The sequence below is a fragment of the Lithobates pipiens genome, unplaced genomic scaffold (assembly GCF_037356315.1).
Source record: "Lithobates pipiens isolate NorthernLeopardFrog02 unplaced genomic scaffold, aLitPip1_a1.2 Scaffold_13, whole genome shotgun sequence".
Taxonomy (NCBI): Eukaryota; Metazoa; Chordata; class Amphibia; order Anura; family Ranidae; genus Lithobates; species Lithobates pipiens.
In genome coordinates this window covers 459,865,187-459,892,677 of record NW_027507718.1, presented here as the reverse complement: position 1 = coordinate 459,892,677, position 27,491 = coordinate 459,865,187, and the positions used below count along the sequence as shown (strand labels likewise).

Here is a 27,491-nt window from a genome sequence, read left to right as displayed (position 1 = left end):
TCTCTGCCTTCTACCGACCTCCGAGCAGCGTCCCTTGGTTCTACCCTTTACCCACCTCTCAGTACCACCCCTTTTTAGAGAATACAGAACCAAGTATCATTTTATAGTGCTAAATAAACTGTATGGGGTTTGTTAATAACAAGAAAAGTGGTAAAATAGATCCCCTGCAGCCAGCAACAACAAACTCCACCCCAGCAACACTACATCCCCCACACAGCAACAATGGACCACCCACAACAAAATACCAAACCTAGCAACAAAAGATCCACCCCATCAACATTAGACCTCCCAGCATCAATAAACCTCCCCCTCGACAGTCGATCCCTTCCAGCAACAATAGATCCCACACCAGCAACAATAGACCTTTATACAAAAATAGATCCCCCAGCAGCCAGCATCAGTGGACCCGCCAGCACATCCCTTTCTATTACAAATATTCAGGAGGTGTTGGAACTGTGTACCCCCGCGTTCCTGCTGAAAAAAAAAAATGTGCTCCTGCATACTCTGCACTTCTTTATGCCAAAGGCCTCCCCACAGCATTCCTGGCCATTAGTCTGAATGTCCACGCGAAAATACAGAGTTGCTGGAATTGACTGATTTTTACTTCATAGTGGCATTTACAGTCACGTTGTACCAACATACTAACCGGGTCACTTGACAGTACTTTTGTCAATTACATATAATGGATGAACTGCAGCAGTCACATGTGAAAGCAGCACACAGTACATTTCTAGTAAGACATCTTCCCCCTACCCAATCTCTCTCCTTTCCAGGGTCATTAGTACTAACTTAGAGGGCTCTGGCTTGCCTTAGGCTATCTGCATCCATATCCAACTTCTTGTATGTCCTGTAGTTCCTGGGACAGGATCATTGTGGTTTTACTACTCCTGCCAGTTTCTGCCCTCCCCTTTGTAAACTGACCACGGTATATCATGGCTGCTGAGCCTTGTCACCGTGGTCAGTTTAGGTGCCTCCATTATCCGCAGTTACCTTCCTGTGTCCCCCTCCCCCCCTCCCCGTCTGTCTGCCCCTTTGTCAGTGCCCACCCCCTCTGCTCCTGCTGCTCTCATAACTGTTAAAACTTTATATAAACACCTCTGTGTCCATTTAACAAGTGCTTCGGTCTGTGTGCTTTATTAAAAATGCCTCCTTTACCAGATTTTACAGCGGTTTACCACGATCACGTGACTGTCTGGCTCTCTCACCTCTGCTCCTTGTGTCCTGGCTGACATCAACGGGGGATGCTTGGGCCCTCCCACTGCATCTGTCAGCTGGGCAAAGGAGGTAGTCGGCCAGTAACTGCAAGGAACCGCTGTGAAATACTGTAAAGGAGGCATTTTTTAAAGCACACAGACAGGAGCACTTGTTATAAGGACACAGAGTTATAAAGTTATATAAGTGGGTTAACAACTACTTTAAAGTGGTTGTAAATCTCAGAGATGAAATATGAACAAAGAATATCCCTCTATAGTGTTTACTTGTCTCAACTAAGAGCTACCAGTCATGTCTTTTTGCTGCTTCATTACTCTATCAGCATGAGTCACTTCTGACAAGTTTTCCTGAAATGGAGAGAAAAAAAGTGACGGGATGGAGTTCCAGCTGATTGATAGCCTGAGCTCTGTTGCTATGTGAAGAGGGGTGTGTCCCTTCTCTCCAATCAGCTCTCAGACCTCTCCTCACTAAGCTCTGCAGAGTATAATTTTAACTTTCCTTTAGAGGCCTATAGAAGGAGCCAAATGCTTCGAGCGCGTAGCCTTGCTTCCCTTCTTGTTTGGTACCTCCTATACTTACTTCCAGTGACGATGCTTCCGCCGCGCATTCCATGCTGGTCAGCATGGCTTCCTGGGGCTCCTCCAGGCTCCCGAGTCAGCCATCTCACTGCCCAGCAACCAGAACAGATGACAGAGGTCCTGCAGGATGGTTTTAGGAGGATCCAGTCACAACTCTGAGGACAGCAGCCGCAGGTGGTCCTGTGTATTTCTTTATTGTACCCCTAATTACCACAGACCAGGGACATTCAATGGATTATCTTTTACCCTGATCATTGGTAATGTATAATATATAAATAATTTAGGGCTGTTACTGCATTAGTCAGTGGTATACACTATATACAATCACCCGACACTAGTTAGTTTTCACAGTTCACACAAATATGTTTTAAATTCAAACTGTAGCACTGATGTATTTTATTTTTTATTTTTATTAAACTTTAAGAAAAACATAGACAGTTAGTTTAACTTTAATTATAAAACGTATCTAGTATATTAACTGTCAGTCACTTTATAGTAGGCATCACTCTACAGTCTATTTAAATAGCACCGTTATGGCAACGGCCGAAGTCTGACATAGCGGGGCATGGCTAGGACGTCACATGTCAATCAAAAGCAAGTGCCGTCGTCATGGCAACAGCAGAAGCTGATCCACACGGCAAAAATATCACAGCTTATCAGCCTCTAAAGACAACAATGTTAAAAATGGAGGTTATCAATTTGCCTATGCTTAGCTCACTTAATGATCTCAGTTAACCACATCCATATTTACCATCACTGTCCAGGCTGATTGGTGACATCACGGATATTGACGTCACCAAACTCCCCCCTTCCTTTTGTTAGCAGATGGAGGCACTTGGGGAAGGGAGGAGGAGTCCGGTGACATCAATGATCGGGACGTCACCGGATCTCTGACGGAACTCCCTGAAGACCCGACGGAGAGGTGAGTACTGATCAAAAGAATTAACGATTAATCAAGGAATTAATTCATTTCCGCAGTGTATATATATATATATATTTATTTAAAATATACACATACACTGTGCACCAGTATCTCCATTCTTAATTTTCGTTAATTTTAGCTCTCTGCTCTGAGACAGAAGCAGTGACGAAGTTCCTTGCACAGAGGCAAAGTTTCACACTCAATTACTCCAAGGATCTGGATTTTTTAAATGAAACGTGGCTAAACGCGAGTTGCGCATTTTGAAGCGTTTGTCGATTGAAATGCCTCTAAACTCAGCTTCTGAACCCGTTCCAAAAAAACCTCTAAACTGCCTAGAAACGACTGTAAGTGACCCTGTGTACATGTACTGATAAGATAACATGGAGGGGAGTTCAGGGGCATTAGAATAAGATGCCCAACTGCTCCTAAACGTGCGATTACCAGCAGCAGTGTACATGAGGTTTAAAAGATAAAAAGCAGCTGTGTACTGTATGTACAAATTGATGGTGTGGAGGTGTGGTCTAGGAAACGGGCAATTTTCATAGTCACTGTGATCCTAAGCAAATGATTAGTGACAAGATGCTTACTGCAAGCAACTAAATCATTCACAACTGACTTGTCTCATACTATTTGCAGGATAAGGTTGCCTTAATCTAGGTCTGCTGTAGGCTTAATGTACACAGGACGTTTTTACAACCTCTCCTGAACGATTTATCTTGACAGATAAGCCACGGTTATAATGTCTGCGTTTTTATTTTTATTTTTTATTTTTTTCTTGTTCTTTTTTAAATAGTCAAAAATGAAAAACGCCTTTAAACTAAACGCGAGTTACCATGTTTAGCCGTGTTTAGAGGCGTTTGGCGTCTGAAACTTCGGAAACTTCAGCGTCTGAACAAATTTTTTTGCCTTCAAAGAAAAGCCTCTAAATGCAACTGCCTAAAAATGAAATTAAACAAACCTTTGTACTTGTACACATAAGATAACATTGGATGAGTTCAGGGGCAGCTGAAAAAAAGCATCCAGCTGCCTCTGAACATCCACATTTACCAGCAGCCATGTACATGAGGCCTTAATGTGATAGTGATACTAAACACACACTCTTTAGCCACTTGCCGACCAGCCACCGTCATTATACTGCGGCAAGTCAGCTCATTCCCGCAAATCACTGTAGGCAAATCTGCTCCTTTTGATATAAAGGAATAGCAGGCATGCTCCATCTACATGGCGGGGCACCCAATGAGTACGGCCGCGATGTCCGCCAGCCACCCACGATTGCTGGAAAGCAAGCCAGAAAGGGATCTGTTAATGTAAACAGACAGATCCCCGTTCTGACAGAGGAGGAGAGGGAGATCTGTTGTTCCTAGTGATTAAGAACAGTGATCTCTCATCTCCTCCAGTAAGTCCCATCCCCCCACAGTTAGAAACACCTCCCCAGGGAACACATTTAACCCTTTGATCGTCCCCTAGTGTTATTCCCTTCCCTGCTAGCGACATTTACACAGTATTCATTGGCTATTAATAGCACTGATCGCTGTATAAATTTCAACAGTCCCAAAAAAAGTGTCAAAATTGTCTGATCTGTCTGCTGCAATGTCGCAGTCCAAAAAAAAACGCAGATCGCCACCATTGCTAGTAAAAAAAAAAAAAAATTCCATAAATTTATCACCGATCCGTGATCCGAACTGGTCAACCTGCTCGGATCGGCACATGCCTCGATCCGCGGAGCGATCCGCTGTCTCGGCCTTAGGAAAGGCTGCGGCTTCGGCCTAGCTCCGAAGCGGCGGCCATCTTTCTACACCCAGGCTGTTTACGTTGTTCGCTCCGACGGAGCGATCACTTGTAAACAAACCGGTGTTCTGGCAGATAGTGTCCTGCCATCATATAGTGTCCACCCCGTACTGTGCATGCGCAGTACGGGGCAGAAGACGCTTCGGAAAATCTCCGAAGCTGAACGGCGCCTGCGCTGTGAGTGGAGGTGGTAGCCCCACCATCCAAGCGGAGATAGGGTTTGGAAAGTTAGAGGGGCCCTCGCGGGCCAGCTTCGCTCGCCACGCTTCGGGCTCGACCTCGCTGCGCTCGGCTCTTTTTTTATTCCTACTCTGTCTACTTGGATGTTGGGGCTAGAACCTGGACTCAGGGCGCAGGCCCCAGTCATCCTCGGCTATTTTTGGAATCTGTGTTGCTGTGTACTGCGCATGCGCAGTACACAGCGGACACTATCTGATGGGGGACCTTATATGATGGGACACCGGCGTCATGTCATGATGCCGGTTCCTCTCTCCCCTCTCTGTACTAACCTGTACAGTGGAGGGGAGAGATCCTGAGATGGAAGCAGCCATCCCTCAATACTCTGCAATACCCCAATACTCTGCAATACCCTGCCAATGCTCTAGCGATACTCTGCGATACCCAGCCATACTCTGCGATACCCAGCCGTGCTCAGCCGTACTCTGCGATACCCAGCCATACTCAGCCAATATTACAGTGGGGGAGATTGTGGATATTACAGTGGGGACTTTATGGTGGTGGAATTTTCACAGGTTTTTGCAAATTAAATTATTATTTGATGATCCGATCCGTGACTCTGATCCGAGGAACGATACGATCCGTGAGTTTTTTGATCCGTTGCACCCCTATCAAATACCACCAAAAAGCTCTATTTGTTGGAAAAAAAAGACATCAAATTTGTTTGGGTACAGCAACACACGACTGCGCAATTGTCAGTTAAAGGAACGCAGTTCTGTATCGTAAAAAATGGCCTGCTCATTAAGGGGGAAAATCTTCCGATCTGTAAGTGGTTAATTTACATTATGCCTTCTCTTTCTGTACATATGAAGCCACAAATTTTTTTAATTTCTTTCTCAAAGCGCACCAAAACTCCTGCATTGAGAAAGTGCACCAAACCCACAGATTATAATAGAAGTCTATGGCCAAGCACAGAAAGCTGCAGGTACACTGCACAGCACCCATGGTGCGGGTATACCGCAGCACATCTGCGTGAAAGCAGTGCTATACTATTATGCCCAGTGTATTGCTTCACACTGGCCTGAAGATCTCTTCTCTTCTTTCCTGCTGCTGGCACCACTCAAGAGACCGCTAGCTGGGATAAGAGGTGGAGTAGTTGGTATCACTCTCCTTAGGACAGGAGCCAGCACTACAGAGGAGGTATTGGCTTATGCGGCTCTTGCTCCCTACTACATCTCCCACTTTACACTCAGTCCCTCTGCATTGCACTCTGATGCTCTGGAATGGCAGTTCAGCAAGCCCAGACCGTGATCTACCAGCCGCCTGTCTGAGATCTGCTGATAGATCGCTATCTACAGGTTGCTGACCCCCGCTTTAAAGACTAAGTCTACCTTTTAGAGCCTTGTTTACATTTGCGGTTGGGGGTGTAAAAAAACGTGTGAATGAACTCTCATTTCTCATTGTGTATCCAAGATGGTAAATAATAGGACATTTCCTCAACTGGATACAATCCCCCTCCAAAAACAAAAGGTTAAACTTTTTGCTCTATATTGTGGCAATGTCGGGAATTAAATGTGCTGATTTGGAAAGGGTCCACTTTAAACCTTATTTCATACCTTCATGACTAATAGAAATTTCCAATGTGCAGTTTATTAAAGGGAAATTAAACTGTGTCTGAGCGTCGCAAACTCACCCATCCATCCATGTTTCCATGCTGTTTTTTTTTGTAGTGAAATCACTTTAAACATCCCACCCAAGCATTTATAGCTGCAGTGAGTATGCGTAAGCATATAGTATTTACTTCCTGTAATCCATCTGTCCTTAGCTCAGGCATACAGGTAGGAGGGTGTCCTTAGCTGAGAAAGCCCCCCCTCCAGATAAGAGAAAAACAATTTGCCGTCAAGACTGGGATGTATGACATCATTTTGGCCTAGGCCAGGGGTGTCTAACTCAATTTCATTGGGGGCTGCGTCAGTATTATGGTCAGTGGGGGCTGGTGAAGTTTTAGGATGGGGGGGGGCACCAGACCCTGCCCTTTTTTGACCCCTCCCACTAACCATAAGCTCCACCCCTAAAAAAATCCACCCACTCAATCCCCTGTGTTCCACTTTCTTCCACCCATAGTGTCAGGAGTATATAGCTCAGCATCACAGCATATACAGCTCAGCCTCACAGATAGGGTGTATATAGGCTCCGCATCACATAGTATATACAGTGGACATAAGTCTATACACCCCTGTTAAAATGTCAGGTTTCTGTGATGTAAAAAAATGAGACAGATAGATCATTTCAGAACTTTTTAATGTGACATATAAACTGTACAAGTTGGAAAAACAAACTGAAATCTTTTAGGTGGAGGACGGTAAAAATAAAATAGTAGGGTTGCATAAGTGTGCACACCCTTAATCTAATACTTTGTTGAAGCACCTTTTGATTTTATTACAGCACTGTCTTTTTGGGTATGAGTCTATCAGCATGGCACATCTTGACTTGGCAATATTTGCCCATTTTTCTTTGCAAAAACACTCCATATCTGTCAGGCATCTCCTGCACAGCCCCCTTCAGATCACCCAACAGATTTTCAGTTGGAGTCAGGTCTAGGCTCTGGCTGGGCCATTCCAAAACTTAAATCTACTGGTGAAGCCATTCCTTTGTTTTGGATGTATGCTTTGGGTTGTTCTGATGCTTGAATGCTTTTCTGCGTGAGAAAAGTCTTCTGTCTTGCCACTCTACCCCATAGCCCAGGCATGAAGAATATGGGAGGTTGTTGTCACATACCACACAGCCAGTACTTGCAAGATATTCCTGCAGCTCCTTTAATGTTGCTGTAGGCCTCTTGGCAGCCTCCCTGACTAGTTTTCTTCTCGTTTTTTCATTAATTTTGGAGGGGCGTCCAGTTATTGGTAACGTCACTGTTGTGCCATATTTTCGCCACTTGATGATGATGGTGTTCCATGGTATATCTAATGCCTTGGCAATTATTTTGTACCCTTCTCCTGACTGATACCTTTTAACAATGAAATCCCTCTGATGTGTTGGAAGCTCTCTGCAGACCATGGCTTTTGCTGTAGGATGTGACTAAGAAAATGTCAGGAAAGACCTACTAGAACAGCTGAACGTTATTTGGGGTTAATCGGAGGCACTTTAAATGATGGCAGGTGTGTACTGACTCCTATTTAACATTGAATGTGATTGCCTAATTCTGAACACAGCTGCACCCCCAGTTATAAGAGGGTGTGCACACTTATGCAACCACATTATTTTAGTTTTTTATATTTGCTTCTCAACCATAAAATATTTCAGTTTGTTTTTCAATTGTTTTGTACAGTTTATAGGTCACATTTATCTGTCTCATTTTTTTCACATCACGAAAACCTGACATGTTAACAGGGGTATGTATATTTTTTATATCCACTGTAGATCAGCACTACAGATAGTATATAGATCAGCATCATAGACACTGACAGCACCTGAAACCACCCCTGTGGGTGGCTCGCGGCACTTACCAAAGTTTCCCCCCCGTGTAGGAGGTCCGGGATTTACCGGGTGTCGTCCTCCTCTCCTGTGTCTCCTCCAGGCAGCTTCTTCTGCTCTGTCCCACTTCCACCAAAGTGATGGGCATCAAATAGGGACGCTTGGTGCTTTGGCCAATTGGGAAACTGGTCTCACTGACCTGCCTCCTGATTGGCCGGGAGACACTGGTGTGAAAATGGCTAATATTCATTCTCTATGGTCATACAAGCCTATTACACCCCTCCCGCCCCCACCATAGGTCTCCATTTGTCTGGTGTCCTAAAAGGGGCCAGGCACATTGATAGGGAGGCGGCAGCAAGGATGGGGGGGTGGCGCTTGTGTGCTCACAATGCATGGGCCACCACTGATTATGGTTGCCCTCAAAGGGCCGGTTGTAGCTGTAAAACTAGATGTCAAGAACATCCCACCCACACTTCAGCTGTCAAGGGCCCCCCCACCATGAGAAGCTAAGAGTTCCCTACCCTCCCTTACATCACAGTGCACCCCCCTTACCTTGTGCTGCTGCCAGGAAGAAGCTGAAAGCAGAGCTGGGAAGCAGACAGTGCAGGGTCTGGGGGAGGACTATAGGGGGGGCTGTAGTCAGCTGCTGGATACTGCTAAATGCTGAGACCAGGGAGATGGAGATAAAGAGGTGCTGCGGCTGCACAGAGAGTTCTGTTTTCATCTTTGCTGCTGCTTACTGAGACAGGGGCAGAGAAGAGGAGGTTCCACAGCTGCAGGAGATTTGCAAGGGCCATGTGAGATGGCCTGGCTGTGTGTTTGACACATGTGGCTTAGGCCATAAACTAGGAAGCAACTATTCAACTTTGAAAAATGCTTTCTGTATGTAGGGATGGTTTACACCTGATGCTGTCCTGTGCATTTTTAACTACTTCCCACCCAGCCTATAGAGAAATGACAGCCTGGCAGGACATTTGTCGTTCCAAGTGGACGTCATAGGATGTCTTCCCGGAACACAACTCGCATGCGCTGTGGCATGATCTGTTGGCTGTGTGATGCCAATTCACTGTACTGGGCCGCTGCCGGCACCATATGATCACTGTGACCAATCACGGCAGATCACATGACAATTGTAAACAATGGATGGCTTCAATTCATTGTGTACAATTGTGTTGCTAGTTGTGATTGGTCACAGTGATCACATGGTACAGACGGGGCCATTTACAGCCCATCTGTGCCATGTGATTAGCTGTGGCCAATCACAGGTAATCGCAACAATACACACTGAACGAATCAATTTCATTCAGTAAAAATGGTTGCTTAGAACAGTCAAGTTCACTGGTAGAGTAGTACAATGTTACTGTAGTAACACTCAGTTGTCCCTGGATCAACAGATCCAGGTGAGCCAGTCAGTCAGAGGCTCACTGATCTGGTGGTTGAGATCCCCGGTGATTCAGTCCGGAAAATCGTTCCTTCCTCTGAAATGGACAGTGATCACAACGGACACCAGTCTATCCAGCTGGAGTGGAGTGATGGGGGTTCAGTCGGCTCAGGGCCTCTGGTCAACGGAAGAATCCAAGTTGCCGATCAATCTGCGGGAATTGAGAGAGATCAGGCTGTGCCTCTACACATGGTCGATGAGACTTCAGGGTCGTCAGATCAGGATACAGTCAGACAACGCCATGGCTGTGGCATATGTCAATCACCAAGGGGAGACTAGAAGCTCAGCCACTGCACGGGAGGTCACTCACATACTTCCGTGGGCAGAGCGACACGTACCGGCCCTGTCGGCCATTTACATCCCGGGAGTGGAGAACTGGACCCAGGAGAATGGGCATTGCATCCGGAGATATTCAGGTTGCTGGCACACCAGACGTGGATTTACTGGCTTGCTGTCTCAATCGAAAGGTGCCAAGATTCGTTTCCAGGCAAAGGGATCCGTGGGCCGACGTGTCAGACCAGCTGATATATGCCTTTCCTCCACTGAAACTGTTGCCACGTCTGCTTTGCAGAGTGGAAGCGAGGGGATCCCAGTGATACTGGCTGCCCCAGATTGGCCTCAACATCCTTGGTACGCAGACCTGGTTCGTCTGGTGGCAGATGCTCCCTGGCGACTGCCGTTGCGAGAGGACCTTCTCTCTCAAGGTCTGATTCTCCATCTTGCTTTACCATCGCTGGATTTAACGGCATGGCTATTGCGAGCCAGGTGTGGAGGAACCGGGGTCTGTCGGACTTGGTGATTCCAACTATGTTGAGAGCAGGGAAATCTTATTCTCTGAAGATATACCATCGTACCTGGAAGGCCTACATCTCCATGTGTGAGGAGAACGGATGGCATCCGCGCTCCTTTTCCATATCCAGGATCCTGCTGTTTCTCCAGCAAGGAGTTGACCAGAGATTGGCATTAAGCACCATCAAAGGTCAAATATCAGCCTTAGCTGTCTTTTTTTTTCCAACGACCCCAGGCATCGCACTCCTTAGCGAGTACCTTCATTCAGGGGGTACGACATGTAGTCCCTCCGGTGCGTCCACCATTACCCCCATGGGATTTGAACCTGGTGTTGTCGGCGCATCAAAAACTGCCATTTTAAAATATCAGGGAGATTTCCCTGTTGACTCTTTCCCAGAAAGTGGTCTTTCTAGTGGCCGTCACATCGGCCAGGAGGGTTTCGGAACTGGCAGCCTTGTCCTGCAAGTTGCCCTATCTTGTTACCCACAGGGATAAGGTGGTGTTGCGTCCGCAACCATCTTTTCTACCGAAAGTGGTCTCGGCTTTTCATATCAATGAGGACATTTTTATTACCATCTCTGTGTCCTAAGCCGAAGCACCCTAAGGAGGTGGCCCTTCACGCTCTTGACGTGGTTACGGCTCTGAAGGTGTATTTGTCTGCCACGGCTCCTTTTCAGAAGTCCAACTCGCAAAGAAAGGCATGGCGGTCTCGTCGGCCACCATTTCCAGGTGGATCAGACAGATTGTAGTACAAGCCTACGCCTTGAAGGGGCAGATGCCCCCGTTTCCGGTAACGGGCCACTCCACAAGGGCAATCGGAATGTCTTGGGCCTTCTGACACCAAGCGTCGGTCGCTCAGGTGTGTAAGGCGGCGACCTGGTCGTCTGTCCACTCGTTTACTAAGTTCCATAAGGTAGACATCAGTGCATCGGCTGATGCCTGTTTTGGCTGCAAAGTTTTGCAGGCAGCCGTGTAGTTGCAATTGAATAGGCAATAGATATTTTTTCCTGTTTTTTTGATAAAAACGCAGTGCTGTTATGTTTGTGCACTGTTGCATTACTTCCGCAGTTTGGTGCGGTCTTGGGGATCACTCCTGTTGAGGATACCCTGGTTTTTTTTGTGGTGGATTTCCACGCACTGCTGTTTTTTTTTTTTGTGGGTTTAGTTTCACTAGTTCCCACTTGCCATGGTGGATAAAGTTTTTATGCTTTTATTTATTTTATTTTTTTTTCTCCCACCCCTCGTTTTGGCACTGCTTGGGGACGTCCCATTTGTTACAGAGAGGAGCTGTGTCGGTCGGTGAATATAAGAGAAAATAGGATTTTTTGTGCTCGCCGTAAAATCCTTTTCTCTGTAATTCACCGACTGACACAGCACCCGCCCCTCCTTTTATCTTTACGTTATACTGCTTGTTGACGTACTGATGCTGCTTTGCAGGGTGGGTGTTTGTAGCCTGAGGGACCGCCCCCCCCCTGGGCAGAACTAAGAGTTCTGAGTGTTTTATTACAACTATGCCTAGTATTCTCGTAGTGATAAGGCTAACAACCCATTGGTTACAGAGAGGAGCTGTGTCGGTCAGTGAATTGCAGAGAAAAGGATTTTACGGTGAGTACAAAAAATTCTATTTTTTCCCTGATGGCTCACTCCACACGGGTGCTGTCTGCTTCTTGGGTGGAGCGATACCAGAAAAAATTTGCCAAACAGCAAAATGGTCAAGCTACTCGACATTTATGAAGCATTATAGATGGGAGCTTATCTCAGAGCAAGACCAAGCGTTTGGGAGAAAGGTCCTCCAGGCTGTAGATCTCCCCCCCCCCCCCACAATCTGGTAAGTTCTCGTTGATCCTCTCTAGTGCTGTCCTGGACAGACTACTAGAGAGACCAGAGTTAGACTTACCAGTAACTGTTTCTGAGAGTTGTCCAGGACAGCAGGGATTCCCTCCCAATATGCTGTTACATCCTTGGACGAGTGTTTTTGTTGTTTCAGAAGCCATTATGGGAAAGTTCAGATAAAAGACTGGGGAAAAAGGACGGGAGCCGCCCTTTATGGCTTTATTTCCTGTGTTTCCTGCCTCTGGAGGTGGAGTCTTTCTCTCTAGTGCTGTCCTGGACGACTCACAGAAACAGTTACCGGTAAGTCTAAAGCCCTGTATACACGGTATAACTGAGCGTCTGATTTTTGTCAAAAGAGCGTGTGCCAGGATCCTGTCTTACTAACGGTACACAATTGTCATACTATGAGGAATTTCAGCTCTTGAGTGCCACCCTTTGGGCCCCTTCTGCTAATTTCGGGTTAGAGCATTGATTCCAAGAATGCGTGTTATACTTTCGACTTTTATGTGACGGATTTGTGTATTGACCATACAAAAATCTGACGTCAAACCGTTGTCCGCCAAAAATTTACTAGCCTTCCATCCAACATTTGTTGGTTGAAAGTTGGACAACAATTTTCAAAAGGAGCATACTAACGGTAAGATTTTAGGACATCAGTCTGTGAACAGACAATCCCTTCCCAACAATTGTACAGTGTGTACAAGACTTTACTCTGGTTATTGCTCTGGTCACAGCGTGGGGGAAAAAAAGTAATAAATAAAATCGCAATTTGTATTTCTTTATTTTTATTTTTTTACATGCTTGTCACCAATTTGAAAATGGCCTGGGCAGGACGAGGTTGAAAGTGTCTGGTATTGAAGTGGTTAATCTGCATCAAAAATACATGCACATCGCTGGAACATGTTGCATTTTTTCTGTATGAAATGCATCTGGAGTGTGGCAAAACACAACGGGGTGCATGTAAATGCACTAGAAATGCACAGGAATACACAATTCCTGAATTGAGATGAAGAAAAAAATGCACAAAAACGCAAAGGGAGTGCGGGTGTGTGTATGTATGTATGTATATGTATATATGTATGTGTGTGTGTGTATGTGTATATATATATATATATATATATATATATGTATGTATGTATGTATGTATATGTGTATATATAATTACACAATGTAATTTTTTTTATTTATTTTTTTTGATGGTTGGCTCGCCATTAGTCAATGAAAAGAACAACCTTCATGTGAAAAATAGCTTTTTCTTCGTGCTTTTTTCCACCTTTAGTATAGACAGACTTGAAGCTTGCACATGTTACTTAAACTATTGTTTAACTGTATATTGCTGTGTGAAGGATTTAGGTAATTCCCATGTTGTGCTTGATGGGCAGAGTAAACGAATTACTGCCCTGTCTGCGTCATTGATCCTTGAACAACAGGATGTAAGTATTTGACACTTATTGCTGTTCACATTTGTCTTTGTGCTGTGAAGAATGAGAATATCCTCAACAAATGTGAAGGTGCTGCAGGATGTTGGAACCTGTATAGTGCTGATATGTTTTCTATGGAAAATAAATCCTCACTTTCCAAAGGTTAATTTGTAGTGTTTAGAGCCTTTTTGCTTAATTTGGGTGCAGTAACATTTGCAGGCCTATAAGAAATGAATGATGGATGGATGGATGTTCAAATGTGTATCTACACAATTGAGATCATTTGTTAATAAATGTTCTTCTGTCTGCTTTCGTGTTGCTAAAAAAAATAATGTGCATCAGCATGCCTTACTAAGAAGTCACCCTAATGGGGATATAGACCCCAGTACAAATATTAAGGTTGTAACCCTTCCTGACTATTCAAAAACAGGAAAAAAAAACTTTTGGAAGGAGTTTGGCTCAAAAGTTTTTTCCAGATCTGTATGATCCATTGCGGTGTGTGTTGCAGGTAATATATTGCATTAAGGCAGTTCATTTATAATAATGGCCAATGCACCAAAACAGTTCACAAATTGGACATGACCCTTTTTTCCCCGAGTGTATTGTGGGGCGCTGCAGCATGTGTTGGAGTGCCATTAAAAATTAACTCCAAGAAGTCCTCAAAATGCCACCATCGCAAACTTTCTGATTTTATCACATTTCTCATTATGGCCAGACACCAGTGTGGGCCCTAGGGTCACATCTTATGAGAAGTGATGCACACAGGGCATGGTCCAGAGAGACAAAATCTCTACCATCTATGAGCTCATGATGGAATCTTCCATGAAATTGTCCTACAGGTTTGTCTAGGAAGCTGATTTCGATTTTGTCCATGATGTGGAAGCTTGGCATAGCAACTTCCACCGGTCTTAGGGCATACTGAATGTATCGTTAATTGATGCTAAAGGTTCTGTCTAGATGGTATTTGGTTCCTGCTTGGCTGTCAGAGCTTTTTCCAAGTATGTCGCCCTTTTTGCTTTAGAAGTTGCCAAATGCCAGGGACAATGTGTCATATCAGATGGGAATGTCCCAGACTTTGGGGCCTTTGGAGCAAAGTTTTTGCCCTTGCTCGATGAGTCACTGGGGCCAATATTCCAGAATCCCTACAAGTGGCTCTTTTGAATGATCCTCTGGAGAAGATTTCTCGATCCACTCAGAGGCTGGCCTTCTTTAGTTTCTTGGCAGCCAAACTAACTATTGCTGGATCATGAAAGAAGACCTCAGTTCCAGTGTCTCAAGTATGGTAAAAAGTCTCCTGGATGATGTCTTAGGCCGCGTACACACGGGCGGACTGTTCGCTCAACTTTGTCCACTGAACAGTGTTTCAGCGGACAGTCCGCTCGTGTGTGGGGCTTCAGCGGACAGTTTCAGCGGACAGTTTGACCAACAAAGTTTTTCGGAAATTCCGAAAAGCTGTCCGCTGAAACTTGGTTTGAGCGGACAGTCCGCCCGTGTGTAGGCCACTTTCGAAATGAGCAAACTGTTCCCGCTCGGAGGAAAGTCTGCTCATTTCGAGCGCGTCTCCAGGTAGGCGGGGCCCGCGAAGGAGACGTCGCGGGCCCCGCCGCCTGGTATGGACTTAAAGGGGAACCCCAACGCCGAAAAAAATCGGCGTGGGGGTCCCCCCAAAGTCCACAACAGACCCTTGTCCGAGCACGCTACCCGGCCGGCCAGGAAAGGGGGGCGAGCGAGCGCGCCCCCCCTCCCGAGCCGTACCAGGCTGCGTGCCCTCAACATGGGGGGGTGCCTTGGGGAAGGGGGGGCCGCGCGGCCCCCCCACCCCAAAGCACCTTGTCCCCATGTTGATGAGGACAAGGGCCTCTTCCCGACAACCCTGGCCGTTGGTTGTCGGGGTCTGCGGGCGGGGGGCTTATCGGAATCCGGGAGCCCCCTTTAATAAGGGGGCCCCCGGATACCGGCCCCCCACCCTATGTGAATGAGTATGGGGTACAATGTACCCCTACCCATTCACCTGTAAAATAAAAGTACCCAACAAAAAAAAAAACAACACACGAGATAAAATATTTTATTGCACAGCTCCGGGGGTCTTCCGTCTTCGGGGGTCTTCTCGCCGGACTCCTCCGCTATCTTCTTGTAGCTCTTTTGCTAGCGGAGGAGTCCGGCTTTCTTCCTCCCCGCCGCCGGCCTCTTCTCCCGACTTCGGGGGTCTTGTCCCCCTCTTCGGTTCTTCTGCCGGGCCACCGCGCCTTCTTATAGCTCTTTTGCAGGCGGTGGCCCGGTCTTCTGTCGCCGCCGCCTTCCGTTCTTCTGCCGGGCCACCGCGCCTTCTTATAGCTCTTTTAGAGGCGGTGGCCCGGTTTTTTGTCGCCGCTGTCGCCTTCCGGTCGCCTTCCGTTCTTCTTCTTGTTCTTCTTCTTCTTCTTCTCCAGGAGATGTTGACACGTCGCTCTCTCCGGCCGGAATGCCAGAGCCGCGCTGTGCGGCCACTTATATAGTGACAATGGGGCGGTGTCACATGGTATATGTCACATGGGTTGGTCACATGGGTTGATGTCACATGGGGACTATGACATCGTAAGGGGGCGGGGTCACCATGTGACCAACCCATGTGACATATACCATGTGACACCGCCCCATTGTCACTATATAAGTGGCCGCACAGCGCGGCTCTGGCATTCCGGCCGGAGAGAGCGACGTGTCAACATCTCCTGGAGAAGAAGAAGAAGAAGAACAAGAAGAAGAACGGAAGGCGACCGGAAGGCGACAGCGGCGACAAAAAACCGGGCCACCGCCTCTAAAAGAGCTATAAGAAGGCGCGGTGGCCCGGCAGAAGAACGGAAGGCGGCGGCGACAGAAGACCGGGCCACCGCCTGCAAAAGAGCTATAAGAAGGCGCGGTGGCCCGGCAGAAGAACCGAAGAGGGGGACAAGACCCCCGAAGTCGGGAGAAGAGGCCGGCGGCGGGGAGGAAGAAAGCCGGACTCCTCCGCTAGCAAAAGAGCTACAAGAAGATAGCGGAGGAGTCCGGCGAGAAGACCCCCGAAGACGGAAGACCCCCGGAGCTGTGCAATAAAATATTTTATCTCGTGTGTTGTTTTTTTTTTGTTGGGTACTTTTATTTTACAGGTGAATGGGTAGGGGTACATTGTACCCCATACTCATTCACATAGGGTGGGGGGCCGGTATCCGGGGGCCCCCTTCTTAAAGGGGGCTCCCGGATTCCGATAAGCCCCCCGCCCGCAGACCCCGACAACCAACGGCCAGGGTTGTCGGGAAGAGGCCCTTGTCCTCATCAACATGGGGACAAAGTGCTTTGGGGTGGGGGGGCCGCGCGGCCCCCCTTCCCCAAGGCACCCCCCATGTTGAGGGCACGCGGCCTGGTACGGCTCGGGAGGGGGGCGCGCTCACTCGCCCCCCTTTCCTGGCCGGCCGGGTAGCGTGCTCGGACAAGGGTCTGTTGTGGACTTTGGGGGGACCCCCACGCCGATTTTTTTCGGCGTTGGGGTTCCCCTTTAAGTACATTCCAGGCGGCGGAGCCCGCGACGTCTCCGTCGCGGGCCCCGCCTACCTGCACACTCGCTCGAAATGAGCGGACTGTTGCCTCGTGTGTGGGCGAGTCCGTTCATTTCAAAAGTTGCGCGGACTTAGTACGACGAACAAAGTTTGCCGTATTTGTCCGCTCAAAAAGTGCCGTGTGTGGGCGTGTTCGTTCATTCAAAAGTTTGAGCGGACTGTTTGACGAACTTAGTTTCGGCAGACAGTCCCCGTGTGTGTATGCGGCCTTAGAGAGAATTGCGGATATTATTCAGGACTTGAAAAGCCGCGTTCAAAGAGTTTATATCCATATTGACCTTTTAACAGGTACTATTTGGGAAATGTACATTTTCTTTGCAGTCCCTGGGATCCTTCTTTCTGCCTCCTCTACTTGCTCTCCTCTCCATCTTTTTTTTTTTTTTTTTGTGTGTGTCGATAATAGTGCTGTAGATCATTGTACTATGTAGCCCTGGCAGTGATTTCCCCTGGTGAGAATGGGGCCCTCTTTGGATACCTATGGCTTCATATTGGTAACATCGTCACCATCTACTCAGTCAGTTTGATGGCTGGCTACCAGTTGGCTATCTGTGTATGACAATCTCCTTTATGTTGAATGACTATATAAATTTTTTTTTCAACAAAGGTTATTGAAAGAAAAATTAACTGCACCACACTAAACGCCCATGGCTGCCACCTTTTTTACTACTGTCCACAAACAAGATAGATGGGATATCATCAGGGCTGCCAATAGAGTGGAGGCAATGTTTCTATACCGGGCCCGGGCTGTCTGTTGGAGGCCCCAGTGCAGCGTCATTTTATAATGCAAAGGGGCACCTTGCTTCAAGCATAAAAGCAGAAGGAAGAAAAAATTGTAACTATCTCCAGACTGCTATAGCGTTGTTGGATGATTGTGCAGAATCTTTCCGGTTTCTATACTCGTTTAAAGTATATCTAAAACCTTCCTTTTTTTTTATTTATTTTTTTTTACTTGCTTTGGCTAGATTGTGGAAGGGTCCTCACTGGGGAGATTTTCCCCTTTTTATTTGTCCAGGTGACAATTGAAGTGGGATTGAATCTTGTAGTGACAACACCTATTCAAGTGACGTACCTTATACCATAAGGTGATATATCTTATACAGTATATCCATATCTTACCATAAGGTATCGACTCTCGGTGCAGTGGGCAGTGAACTGTGCTGCAGAGAACAGCTCTTTTGTGTAGTGACATGGGAACCATTCTCTGCAGTATTCTCCTGTGATCCCAGGCCAAAGATGACGGACCCCTATGATGACCTGGTTTACAGGAGGTGGGTTGAATGATGTTAGGGCCAGCTGGACTAGAAGGAATAAAAAATATGCAGGGGATAGCAGGAAAGATCACATAGCCATTATATACTGTAAGTATAAAATATACATTATACAGAACATTGTATACAATCTATTTTAACATCAGTTCATCTAGATACAGTCTTTAAAGAGGAGATTCTGACAATAATGCTGGGATACACCCAGATTCCTGACAGGCAACTGACTCAGCCTCTCCTGCCCCCTTTGTAGTCCGGAGCTCTAGTAAATGCTTAAGGGGCAGAGCACGGTTGGACAGTCACCACTCTGCTCGGAGCATGCCCGAGAACTGAGTGATCAGCAGTCATGGGAATGTTCAGTTCTCAGGCTTAGAGGTGGCCAGGGATAGCTGCATCATCAGACCAATGCTGCAGTAGGTAGGTGAGTGTGTTCGATTATTTTTTTTTTTTTGATTAACAGCTGGAGTTTTGCTGCCTGTTAGTATGCACTATCACAACCCTTGCTGATGCTCCCTGGCCAAGCCTGATCAGGAAATGGTAATATTGACTGATCTGTGCTGCTTCCCCCTGAGACCAGCAAAGGCCAGTAGGACTTCATAGAATTGAATTGATAGAAACTTAGATCTGTAGAAAATGCTTGTGTTAAGTGAGGGTTGGACGTGTACGGCCAGCCACTATGCATCCGTAGGCAGCTTTGGGTTTAATGCACTACTGTTTAAGAGATGACTCAAATGGATTTTGTTTTTGACTTGCAATTTGAATTTTCTTCTTCAGGTGACCAGAGAAAAGGAGGATGGCTAAGGACCACGCACACAGGAATTGTGAATTAAAAAATAGTTGATACTTCTCTTTCAAATGCCAAAGACATCCCAGTGGGAATTGGAGATAATTGGTTTTATGTGGTGCACAAACAATTGAAAGAAATATGTCAAAGAAAACCAGAGCCAAAGGAGACAAGTGTGAAGGGGAGATGGAGGCCTTTCAAGTGGCCAATGAGGAACTGCGGACAAAACTTACCCAAATCCAAATAGAATATCAGCAGGAAAAAAGTAAGGTACTGTATATCCACAGAGTGCTGGCTGACACGATATTCATCAAAAGTTATGTAGAACTCAACACAAATTTTTATTTTTTCATTTTGGATAGAGTAAGGGTCCTTTCACACGGGGCGGATCAGTGATGATCCCTCGTGGATATCTGCTTGCTCAGTGGGGATCACTCCGTTGATCCCCGCTGAGCAGGAAGATGACAGGTCCGTCTCTGCACACTGCGTAGGGACGGACCTGTCAGAGCGCCGCTCTCCCTTAAGGGAGATCGGATTCCGATGGACCGCAGTGTCCGTCATCATCCGATCCGATAACGGATGGAAAAGTAGTTTTTTTTCCTCCGTCACACTTTTTTGGATCGGAGCGCGTCGGTTGTCAGCAGACATGTCACCTCTGATATCCGAAGCTCCATAGACCTCTATGGAGCGTCCGTTCAGGTCCGCCTGAAAAACTGACAGGCGGACCTGAACGGATTGGCCATGTGAAAGAGGCCTTGGGGAAGGTTATATTAGAGAGATTTACCTTCACTTCCTGTCCCATAGCCAAAACAGGAATTATGTGATCCCTTGGGGTCACCCAGTTCACCAAAACTTGTTCCCCCATTGGAAGATTTTCTCTCTGCTTTTCTGGGGACAATCCAAAATTTGACAATTTCTTTTCACTTTCACTATCAATAATATTGGTAAACATCATCTTGTTAAATATAATAGTGGTACACAGGACAAATAGAGTGGGAGAATCTCCCTAACGGGGGCGCAGACAGCGATAGAAACCTAAAATATGTTCTAATCCCTCTCCACCCTGTCCAAAATTACAAAAAAAGCTTTTAGTTCTACTTTAAAAAGAAACAGGCTTGCCTAAAGAATAAACAACCAAAATAAAACCTCCTATGAAAAAGTCTGATATTCCAGTGAAAGGTATTGAGAATAACTCCACAGTTTGGGGATATAGCCTCAAGCTTTGCTGCCCTCTCGGATTGAGGATGTCTTGAAGCCACTACAAAAAATGAACAAGAGGGTGCGCCAACCTAGTGCATGGTCACATCATATTTATTAAGAAAAAATCGTCTAAAATTCTACTCATAAACAGAAAAATTAATATCTCTCATCGAGCTACTCAACCTTAGCCCTGTAGTCCTAGGTACAACAAATTCCAAAATACAAGGGGACCTCTTCGGACTCCTTACTGACTGACACATTTCGAAGGCAACACCTTCCTTCCTCGTTTTTTTTGTCCTTACTTAAAGTATATTGAAGGCCAAACTTTTTTTATTTTTGGATAGCAGGCTAAATGTTTTTTTTTTTTTTTTTTCCTTTATGCTGTCTGTCCCCCTTTTGGGGAGGTTTGCCATCCATTCTTTTATTCTCACCCTGGTGGAGCAGCAAATTGAGACTGTAAGGCCATTCTGCCTGCTGCCTGAGTTCAGAGCTGTATACAGACAGTAATGGAACACAGTTGTAGGTGGGATTACATACACAAGCCCTAATCTTTAATTGACTTTCACCTTCCTCCGGTAGTCTGTGCAGAGTGATCATTTTCAGTCGTGTGTTCAGGCAGCAGACAGATTGGCCTTACAAATCTGTAGGACACTGTCTCACTTGGCTGACATGTCTGCTCTGAGAGAGGGGGAAAATACAAGTCATATACACTTGTCCCCAACAGGCATACCTCCCAACTTTTTGAGATGGGAATGAGGGAAACCTATTAGCAAAAGTATGTAGGCATAGGACACACCCATCTACCACGCCCACTTAAGAGAATTCTGCAAAAAAAAGATTAGTGCTTTTTTTTTTCTTTTTTACCACTACTATTCCTTTATATTGGCTTTTGAAATTGACAAATGCAGCAATTTAGAAATTGGATGAAATGTTTAGCACTGGGAAACACTTTTTGAAGGATAAATAGTGCATTTTATATACAACTATATAGATCAGACCAAAATGAGGGACAAATGAGGAGGAATGAGGGACAGAGGGACTTTGTTTCAAATCAGGGCCAGTCCCTCGAAATCAGGGACAGTTGGGAGCTATGCCAACAGGTAATACAGCAGTATTTTAACTTTAAAGAGTGGAGATAAAGATTCTTTTAAATGCCCATTTCTGATTGGTTCTCCCTAACCTTTTGTTAATTGGGCAGGATTTAGGCCCTGTTCACACTATTGGTTGCAGTAATGTAGTAAGCGAATTGGTGCAATGCAGTGCCATTCATTCTGAATGAACCTTTTCAGTGCATTTGCTAAATTGTGTTGCTATAGGTTGCCAAAATGACTGCATTAACCTTTTTTGGTGTGTTAAGTAGCCCATTTAAATTGGTGGCCTTAATGCAACACACGTTAACACAGTGTGACCGGAGCCTAAGGCATTCCATTATACAATTTTCTTGTACAATTTTCCTTTAGCTTTACCAAAACAATATAATATGAGGTCAAACCTAAACACCTTCAATTTGTATGCAACCAGGCAGGCCAGTGCACTACATAGTTGAAAGTAAATCTAAAGAAAATTGAATAAGAAATTTGCATGTAAAGTCACTGTGTTCTTTATGGTATAATCTCTGAAATTACACCAGCATAGACTGTCAGCATTCCCAAAGACCTACAGCTATGCCACCTTGCCGGTGACATTTCTTCTGGTGCTGCATTTAGACCAGGGCCAATGGCCTCTGTATTGCACCCGCCATACTTTTTCCTCCATCCACAGCCCTACCTGCTGCAGTCCTTAGATTAGAATATGTTCTAGTTAGCATGTTCTGTTACAGTATCGCTTCTTACCTTGTCTGTTTTTTTTTTTTTTTATTTGCAGGTGAGTAAACTTCGAGAAAAGATCCAAGATGTCAAGCAGGAAAGGGAGCAAGAACAGCATAGACATACTGTGTATGTAACTGAACTGAAGGCAAAGCTACACGAGGAGAAAATGAAGGAGCTCCAGTCAGTCCGGGAGGTGCTGATTCGGCAGCATGAACTGGATATAGCCCGCTGGGTAAAGATTAAAGACGCAGAGATCCAGCGACTACAGTCCACCGTCAATGTGCTAAGGGACGGAGCAGCAGACAAAGTAAAAACGGCTTTATTAAATGAGGCCCGAGAAGAGGCCAGGAGGTCTTTTGATATTGAACGTATAAAATTCCAACAAGAAATCCTGGAATTAAAGGGTGGTAAAAAACACTTGGAGGAGTCGCTTAATAATGTCATGCAGGCGGATAAAATGAAGGCAGCTGATTTGCGGATAGCTTATCAAACCCACCAGGAGGAGATTACCAGGATCAAACGGGAGAGTGAGCGCGACATCCGCAGGCTGGTAAGGACTTTACATTCATAGGGTCATGAAGTATTTCTTTTCTGTTTAGGCATTCATTTACATGTGGGCTTAAGTTGGGGTATCACAATAGGAGGAACCTGCTATGGTATGTAGCTTGCCAAGACAAATCCTGCTAAGTAACTGTGCACTCACCTTGTAGTATGTGAATCCAGTGCAACAGAACCTGTGAAACCAGCATTTTTCCTTTATGGATTCCTATTCATCAGTTACATGTGTGAGTTTAAGGGAAGAATAAGAATTTCTGGACTTTCGTGCTGACCTAGTGGTATCCTTACTGACAGAACTAGTATGTAGATTAGGTCTGGCTTTTCTGACTTTCCTTGTCTGCATTTTTGTTCTGGATCAGTACCCATGTCAGAGAAAGCCAGTCAGCTACCAATGGCATCACCTGCATTTCTCTCAATTCAGGTATCCCTTTTTAAAATGAAAGTCAGGATGTGTATTTGGCCACTAGGCCACTACTCCTCCCCAGTATGCTGTAGGTGCCAATGGTTAGGGGGGGTCTGTGAAAGGAGACAGTGTAGTCTCCTAGTGATATTAAAGGCTCTAATTGTTTGTTTTTAAAGTAACAAACATGTCATACTTGCTCTATGTAATGGATTTGCACTGAGCAGCACCAGTCCTCCTCTTCTCAACTTCTCAAGTCCCCTGCTCAGTGCCCCCATAGCAAGGGGCACTAATACATGGTTACTCCTGAACCACTGCACTGTGCGTCAATTCACACACAGATTTCGGCTCAGGCACGCCACCACTCTCTCCTTATTGGCTCACTGACTGCAATTGGCAGTTGCAGGAGCCAATGTCACAGCCAGTGTGGAGGGAGAGACCCGGCAGAGCTGCTGCTCTCATGCACATTGCTGGATTAAGACGGAGCTCAGGTAAGTATTGGGGGTGGAGGAAGCTGCACACAGAAAGTATTTTACCTTCATGCATAGAATGCATGAAGGTAAAAAACCTTGAGTCTTAACAACCGCTTTAAATCCCATTTGCACCATGTTGCATCCCTTGTGGGGGATGTAACATGCTGCAAAAGTTGGTGTAAAGCCAGCCATAGACGGTTCAAATCTCAGACAGTTGGGCAGGGTCCGGCTGAGATTCAAACTATGTATGGGCAGGCTGGATGTACCCAAGTTGAGCGATCAACTTGGTACAACCAGCCTGTCTGATTTTACATACGATTATTGCTAGCTTTGAGTTTAAAGGCAGCAAACTTATTGCATGTGCAGCGGCATGGGGGGTTTGGGATGTTCTAGGACTACATCAGGTTTTGCTAATTTAAGATTGAAAAGCAAGAGTAGGTTATGATAGCAATAGATGACATATTTAAAAATTATATCAGTTTAACAAAAATTGAGTTTACTTTAACCACTTGACCTCTGGAAGATTTTACCGCCTTCATGACTAGACCATTTTTTGTTATTCAGCACTGTGCTACTTTTAACTGGCAATTGTTCAGTCATGCAACACTTTACACAAATAGAGCTTTCTTTTGGTGGCATTTGGTATCACCACTGGGTTTGTGTTTTTAAATTGTATTAGATAAATGACAAAAATTTTGAAAAGAAAACAATATTTTCTACTTTCTGTTATAAAACATATTCAACAAAATCTAATTTTGTAATAAATTTAGGCCAAAATGTTTTCTGCTATATGTCTTTAGTAACCAAAAAAAGGCTATAGCATCCACAAACTAGTAGATGGTATATACAGTGAGGGGGGAAAAAAGTGTTTGATCTCCTGCTGATTTTGTACATTTGCCCACTGACACAGACATGATAAGTCTGTAATTTTAATGGTAGGTTTATTTTAACAGTGAGAGACAGAATAACAACAAAAATATCCAGAAAAAGACATTTCAAAAAAGTTATAAATTGATTTGCATTTTAATGAATTAAATAAGTATCTCCACCATGGCCAAGGATATCGGTGACAAGATTGTAGACCTACATAAGGCCTGGCATGGGCTACAAGACCATCGCCGAGCAGCTTGGTGAGAGGGTGACAACAGTTGGTCCGATTATGCACAAATTGAAGAAACACAAAGTATCTGTTGGCCTCGGTCTGGGGCTCCATGCAAGATCTCACCTGGTGGAGTTTTAATGATCATGAGAACAGTAAGGAATCAGCCCAGGGAGAATCTTGTCAATGATCTCAAGGCAGCTGGGACCATAGTCACCAAGAAAACAATTGGTAACACATTACGCTGTAGAGGACTGAAATCCTGTAGCACCCGAAAGGTCCCCCTGCTCAAGAAAGCACATGTACAGACTCGTCTAAAGTTTGCTAATGAACATCTGAATGATTCAGAGGAAAACTGGGTGAAAATGTTGTGGTCAGGTGAAACCAAAACTGAGCGCTTTGGCATCAATTCGCTGTGTTTGGAGGAAGGAATGCTGCCTATGACCCCAAGAACACCATCTCCACTGTCAAACATGGAAGTGGAAACATTATGGTTTGGGGGTGTTTTTCTGGTAAGGAGACAACCTCCTTCCCTCAGCCAGGGCATTGAAAATGGGTCGTGGATGGATATTCCAGCATGACAATGACCCAAAACACACAGCCAAGGCAACAAAGGAGTGGCTCAAGAAGAAGCACATTAAGGTCCCGGAGTGGCCAAGCTAGTCTCCAGACCTTAATTCCATAGAAAATATGGGAGCTGAAGGTTTGCATTGCCAAACATCAGCCTCAAAACCTTAATGACTTGGAGAGGATCTCCAAAGAGGAGTGGAACAAAATCCTTCCTGAGATGTGTGCAAACCTGGTGGCCAACTACAAGAAACGTCTGACCTCTGTGATTGCCTACAAGGGCTTTGCCATCAAGTACTAAGTCATGTTTTCCGTTTCCCGAAGGGGTCAAATACTTATTTCACTCATTAAAATACAAATCGGTTTATAACTTTTTTGAAATGCGTTTTTCTGGATTTTTTCTTCTTCTGTGTCTTACTGTTAAAATAAACCTACCATTAAAATGATAAACTGATCCTTTTATTTTTATTTTTTTTGTGTGTCATTGGGCAAATGTACAAAATCAGCAGGGGATCAAATACTTTTTCCCCCTCACTGTATACAGGTATTTCTGCGCTTTTAGGGCTCATACACTTGCTTTGGCTTCAACACATTAAAGGGCCTACCGCTTCAGCATGCTTTTATGATGCGTTTTTGAAGCTTTGGTGGTGCTTTGATAATGCTTTGGTGAGGCTTCAGTGATGCTCTTTTGAAGCTTTTATGAAGCTTGGCAGATGCTCGGTGTGTGTGTATCTCATACCTGCAATTGCTCCAATGCGAAGCTAAAGCGGGATTAAAGCCTCTCAAAAGCTGCATGGGCTTTAAGCAAGCTTCAAGGGAGCTTTGCTATAAAGTTCTATGGAGGCTTTAACAAAGCCTGTCCAAAGCCTTATTGAAGTGAAAGCAAGTGTAATTGAGCCCTAACGAAGCCTTTCTGAAGCCTTGTTTTGAGTGCAAGTGTGCAAGCTCTGACTGCCGATCACATTTCTAGTGTGGCAGGAAATCAGGAACTGGCACTAACTGACAGTGGCTGGGAAGGGCGCTAACTGACATCTGATGTTGCTGCAGTGATAATACTGTACACTGTCACTCTACTAATGACACTGGCTGAGTGACGGGGTTGATCAGGGGGATAACAGTAGGCCTAACCAGTGTATGTGTGGTGCTTTTACTTGCAGATCTGGCTGGCTTTCTTCCTTGATTTCAGCTCAGAACAGTAAGTTAAACCGGGGAGAAGAGCCGGCCAGATCTGGGTTGTGTTTCCTAACTCTGTGCTGTGATTGGCCCCAGCAATCGGCAGGTTCACAGGCAAAATCATTGGATGTGAGCTTGCTGATGAGCTAGTGTTGTGTCCAATCACCGCACAAGAGACAGTGGGGCTACATATGCTTGTAAACCTGGCAGTTGGACGCAACGTGCATGTGCGTTGCTGAGCCCAGGGGAGCCTCTCAACAGCAAATAGAGGCTGCTGGGCTGACAAGGGCCCAGTAGCCTCTCTCTATATATTTATTTAAGCTTTTACTTGTGTTAGCCTGCTTTGTGTCAGACACGCCAAGTGAGAAGAGCTAATGATCGATCGGCAGCTCTCCTGACGGGGGATGGTGTCTGTGCTGATTGTTTATCAGTACAGCCCCCTCTCGGATCCCCACACTGGACCACCAGGGAAGCCGCCAGGACCACCAGGGAGTCGCATAACGAGCACAGCAATCAGTGTATTCAGTGCCCATTCGTGCCACCCATAAGTACCCATCAGTACCACCTACGAGTGCCTGTCGGTGCCACCTATGAGTGCCCCCTCATCAGTGCCTATCAGCCCAGCCATATTAGTGCCCATCATTGAAGACGAAAACGTATTTACAAAAAAATTTAACAAAAACTTTTATTTTTTCAAAATTTTCTTGCGCAAAAAAAAAGCGAAGAGGGGATCAAATGGCATCAAAAGTGTGGGAACAAAATGATAAAAAAAAATGGTTTGGATACAGTGTAGCTTGACCGCGCAATTGTCATTCAAATTGCGAGAGCGCTGAAAGCTGAAAATTTGGCTTGGCAAGGAAGGTGTCCAAGTGCCTGGAATTGAAGTGGTTAAAGCTTGTTGTCACAGGTTTCTCTCTCAATCAGATGAGCCCATTGCCCATTTTCCTGGGCTTCTTA

At 45.5% G+C, this 27,491-nt stretch overlaps 1 protein-coding gene across 1 annotated transcript in view; it reads left to right on the top strand.

Moving 5' to 3' along the window:
- JAKMIP1 (janus kinase and microtubule interacting protein 1) overlaps positions 1 to 27,491 on the top strand; it is a 329,059-nt gene that overhangs the window by 83,194 nt on the left and 218,374 nt on the right. The window contains exons 2-3 of the mRNA XM_077477804.1: positions 19,247 to 19,526; positions 22,320 to 22,814. Coding sequence (XP_077333930.1) covers positions 19,398 to 19,526; positions 22,320 to 22,814 — 624 coding nt within the window. The 5' untranslated portion in view covers positions 19,247 to 19,397. The remainder of the gene's footprint in view (positions 1 to 19,246; positions 19,527 to 22,319; positions 22,815 to 27,491) is intronic.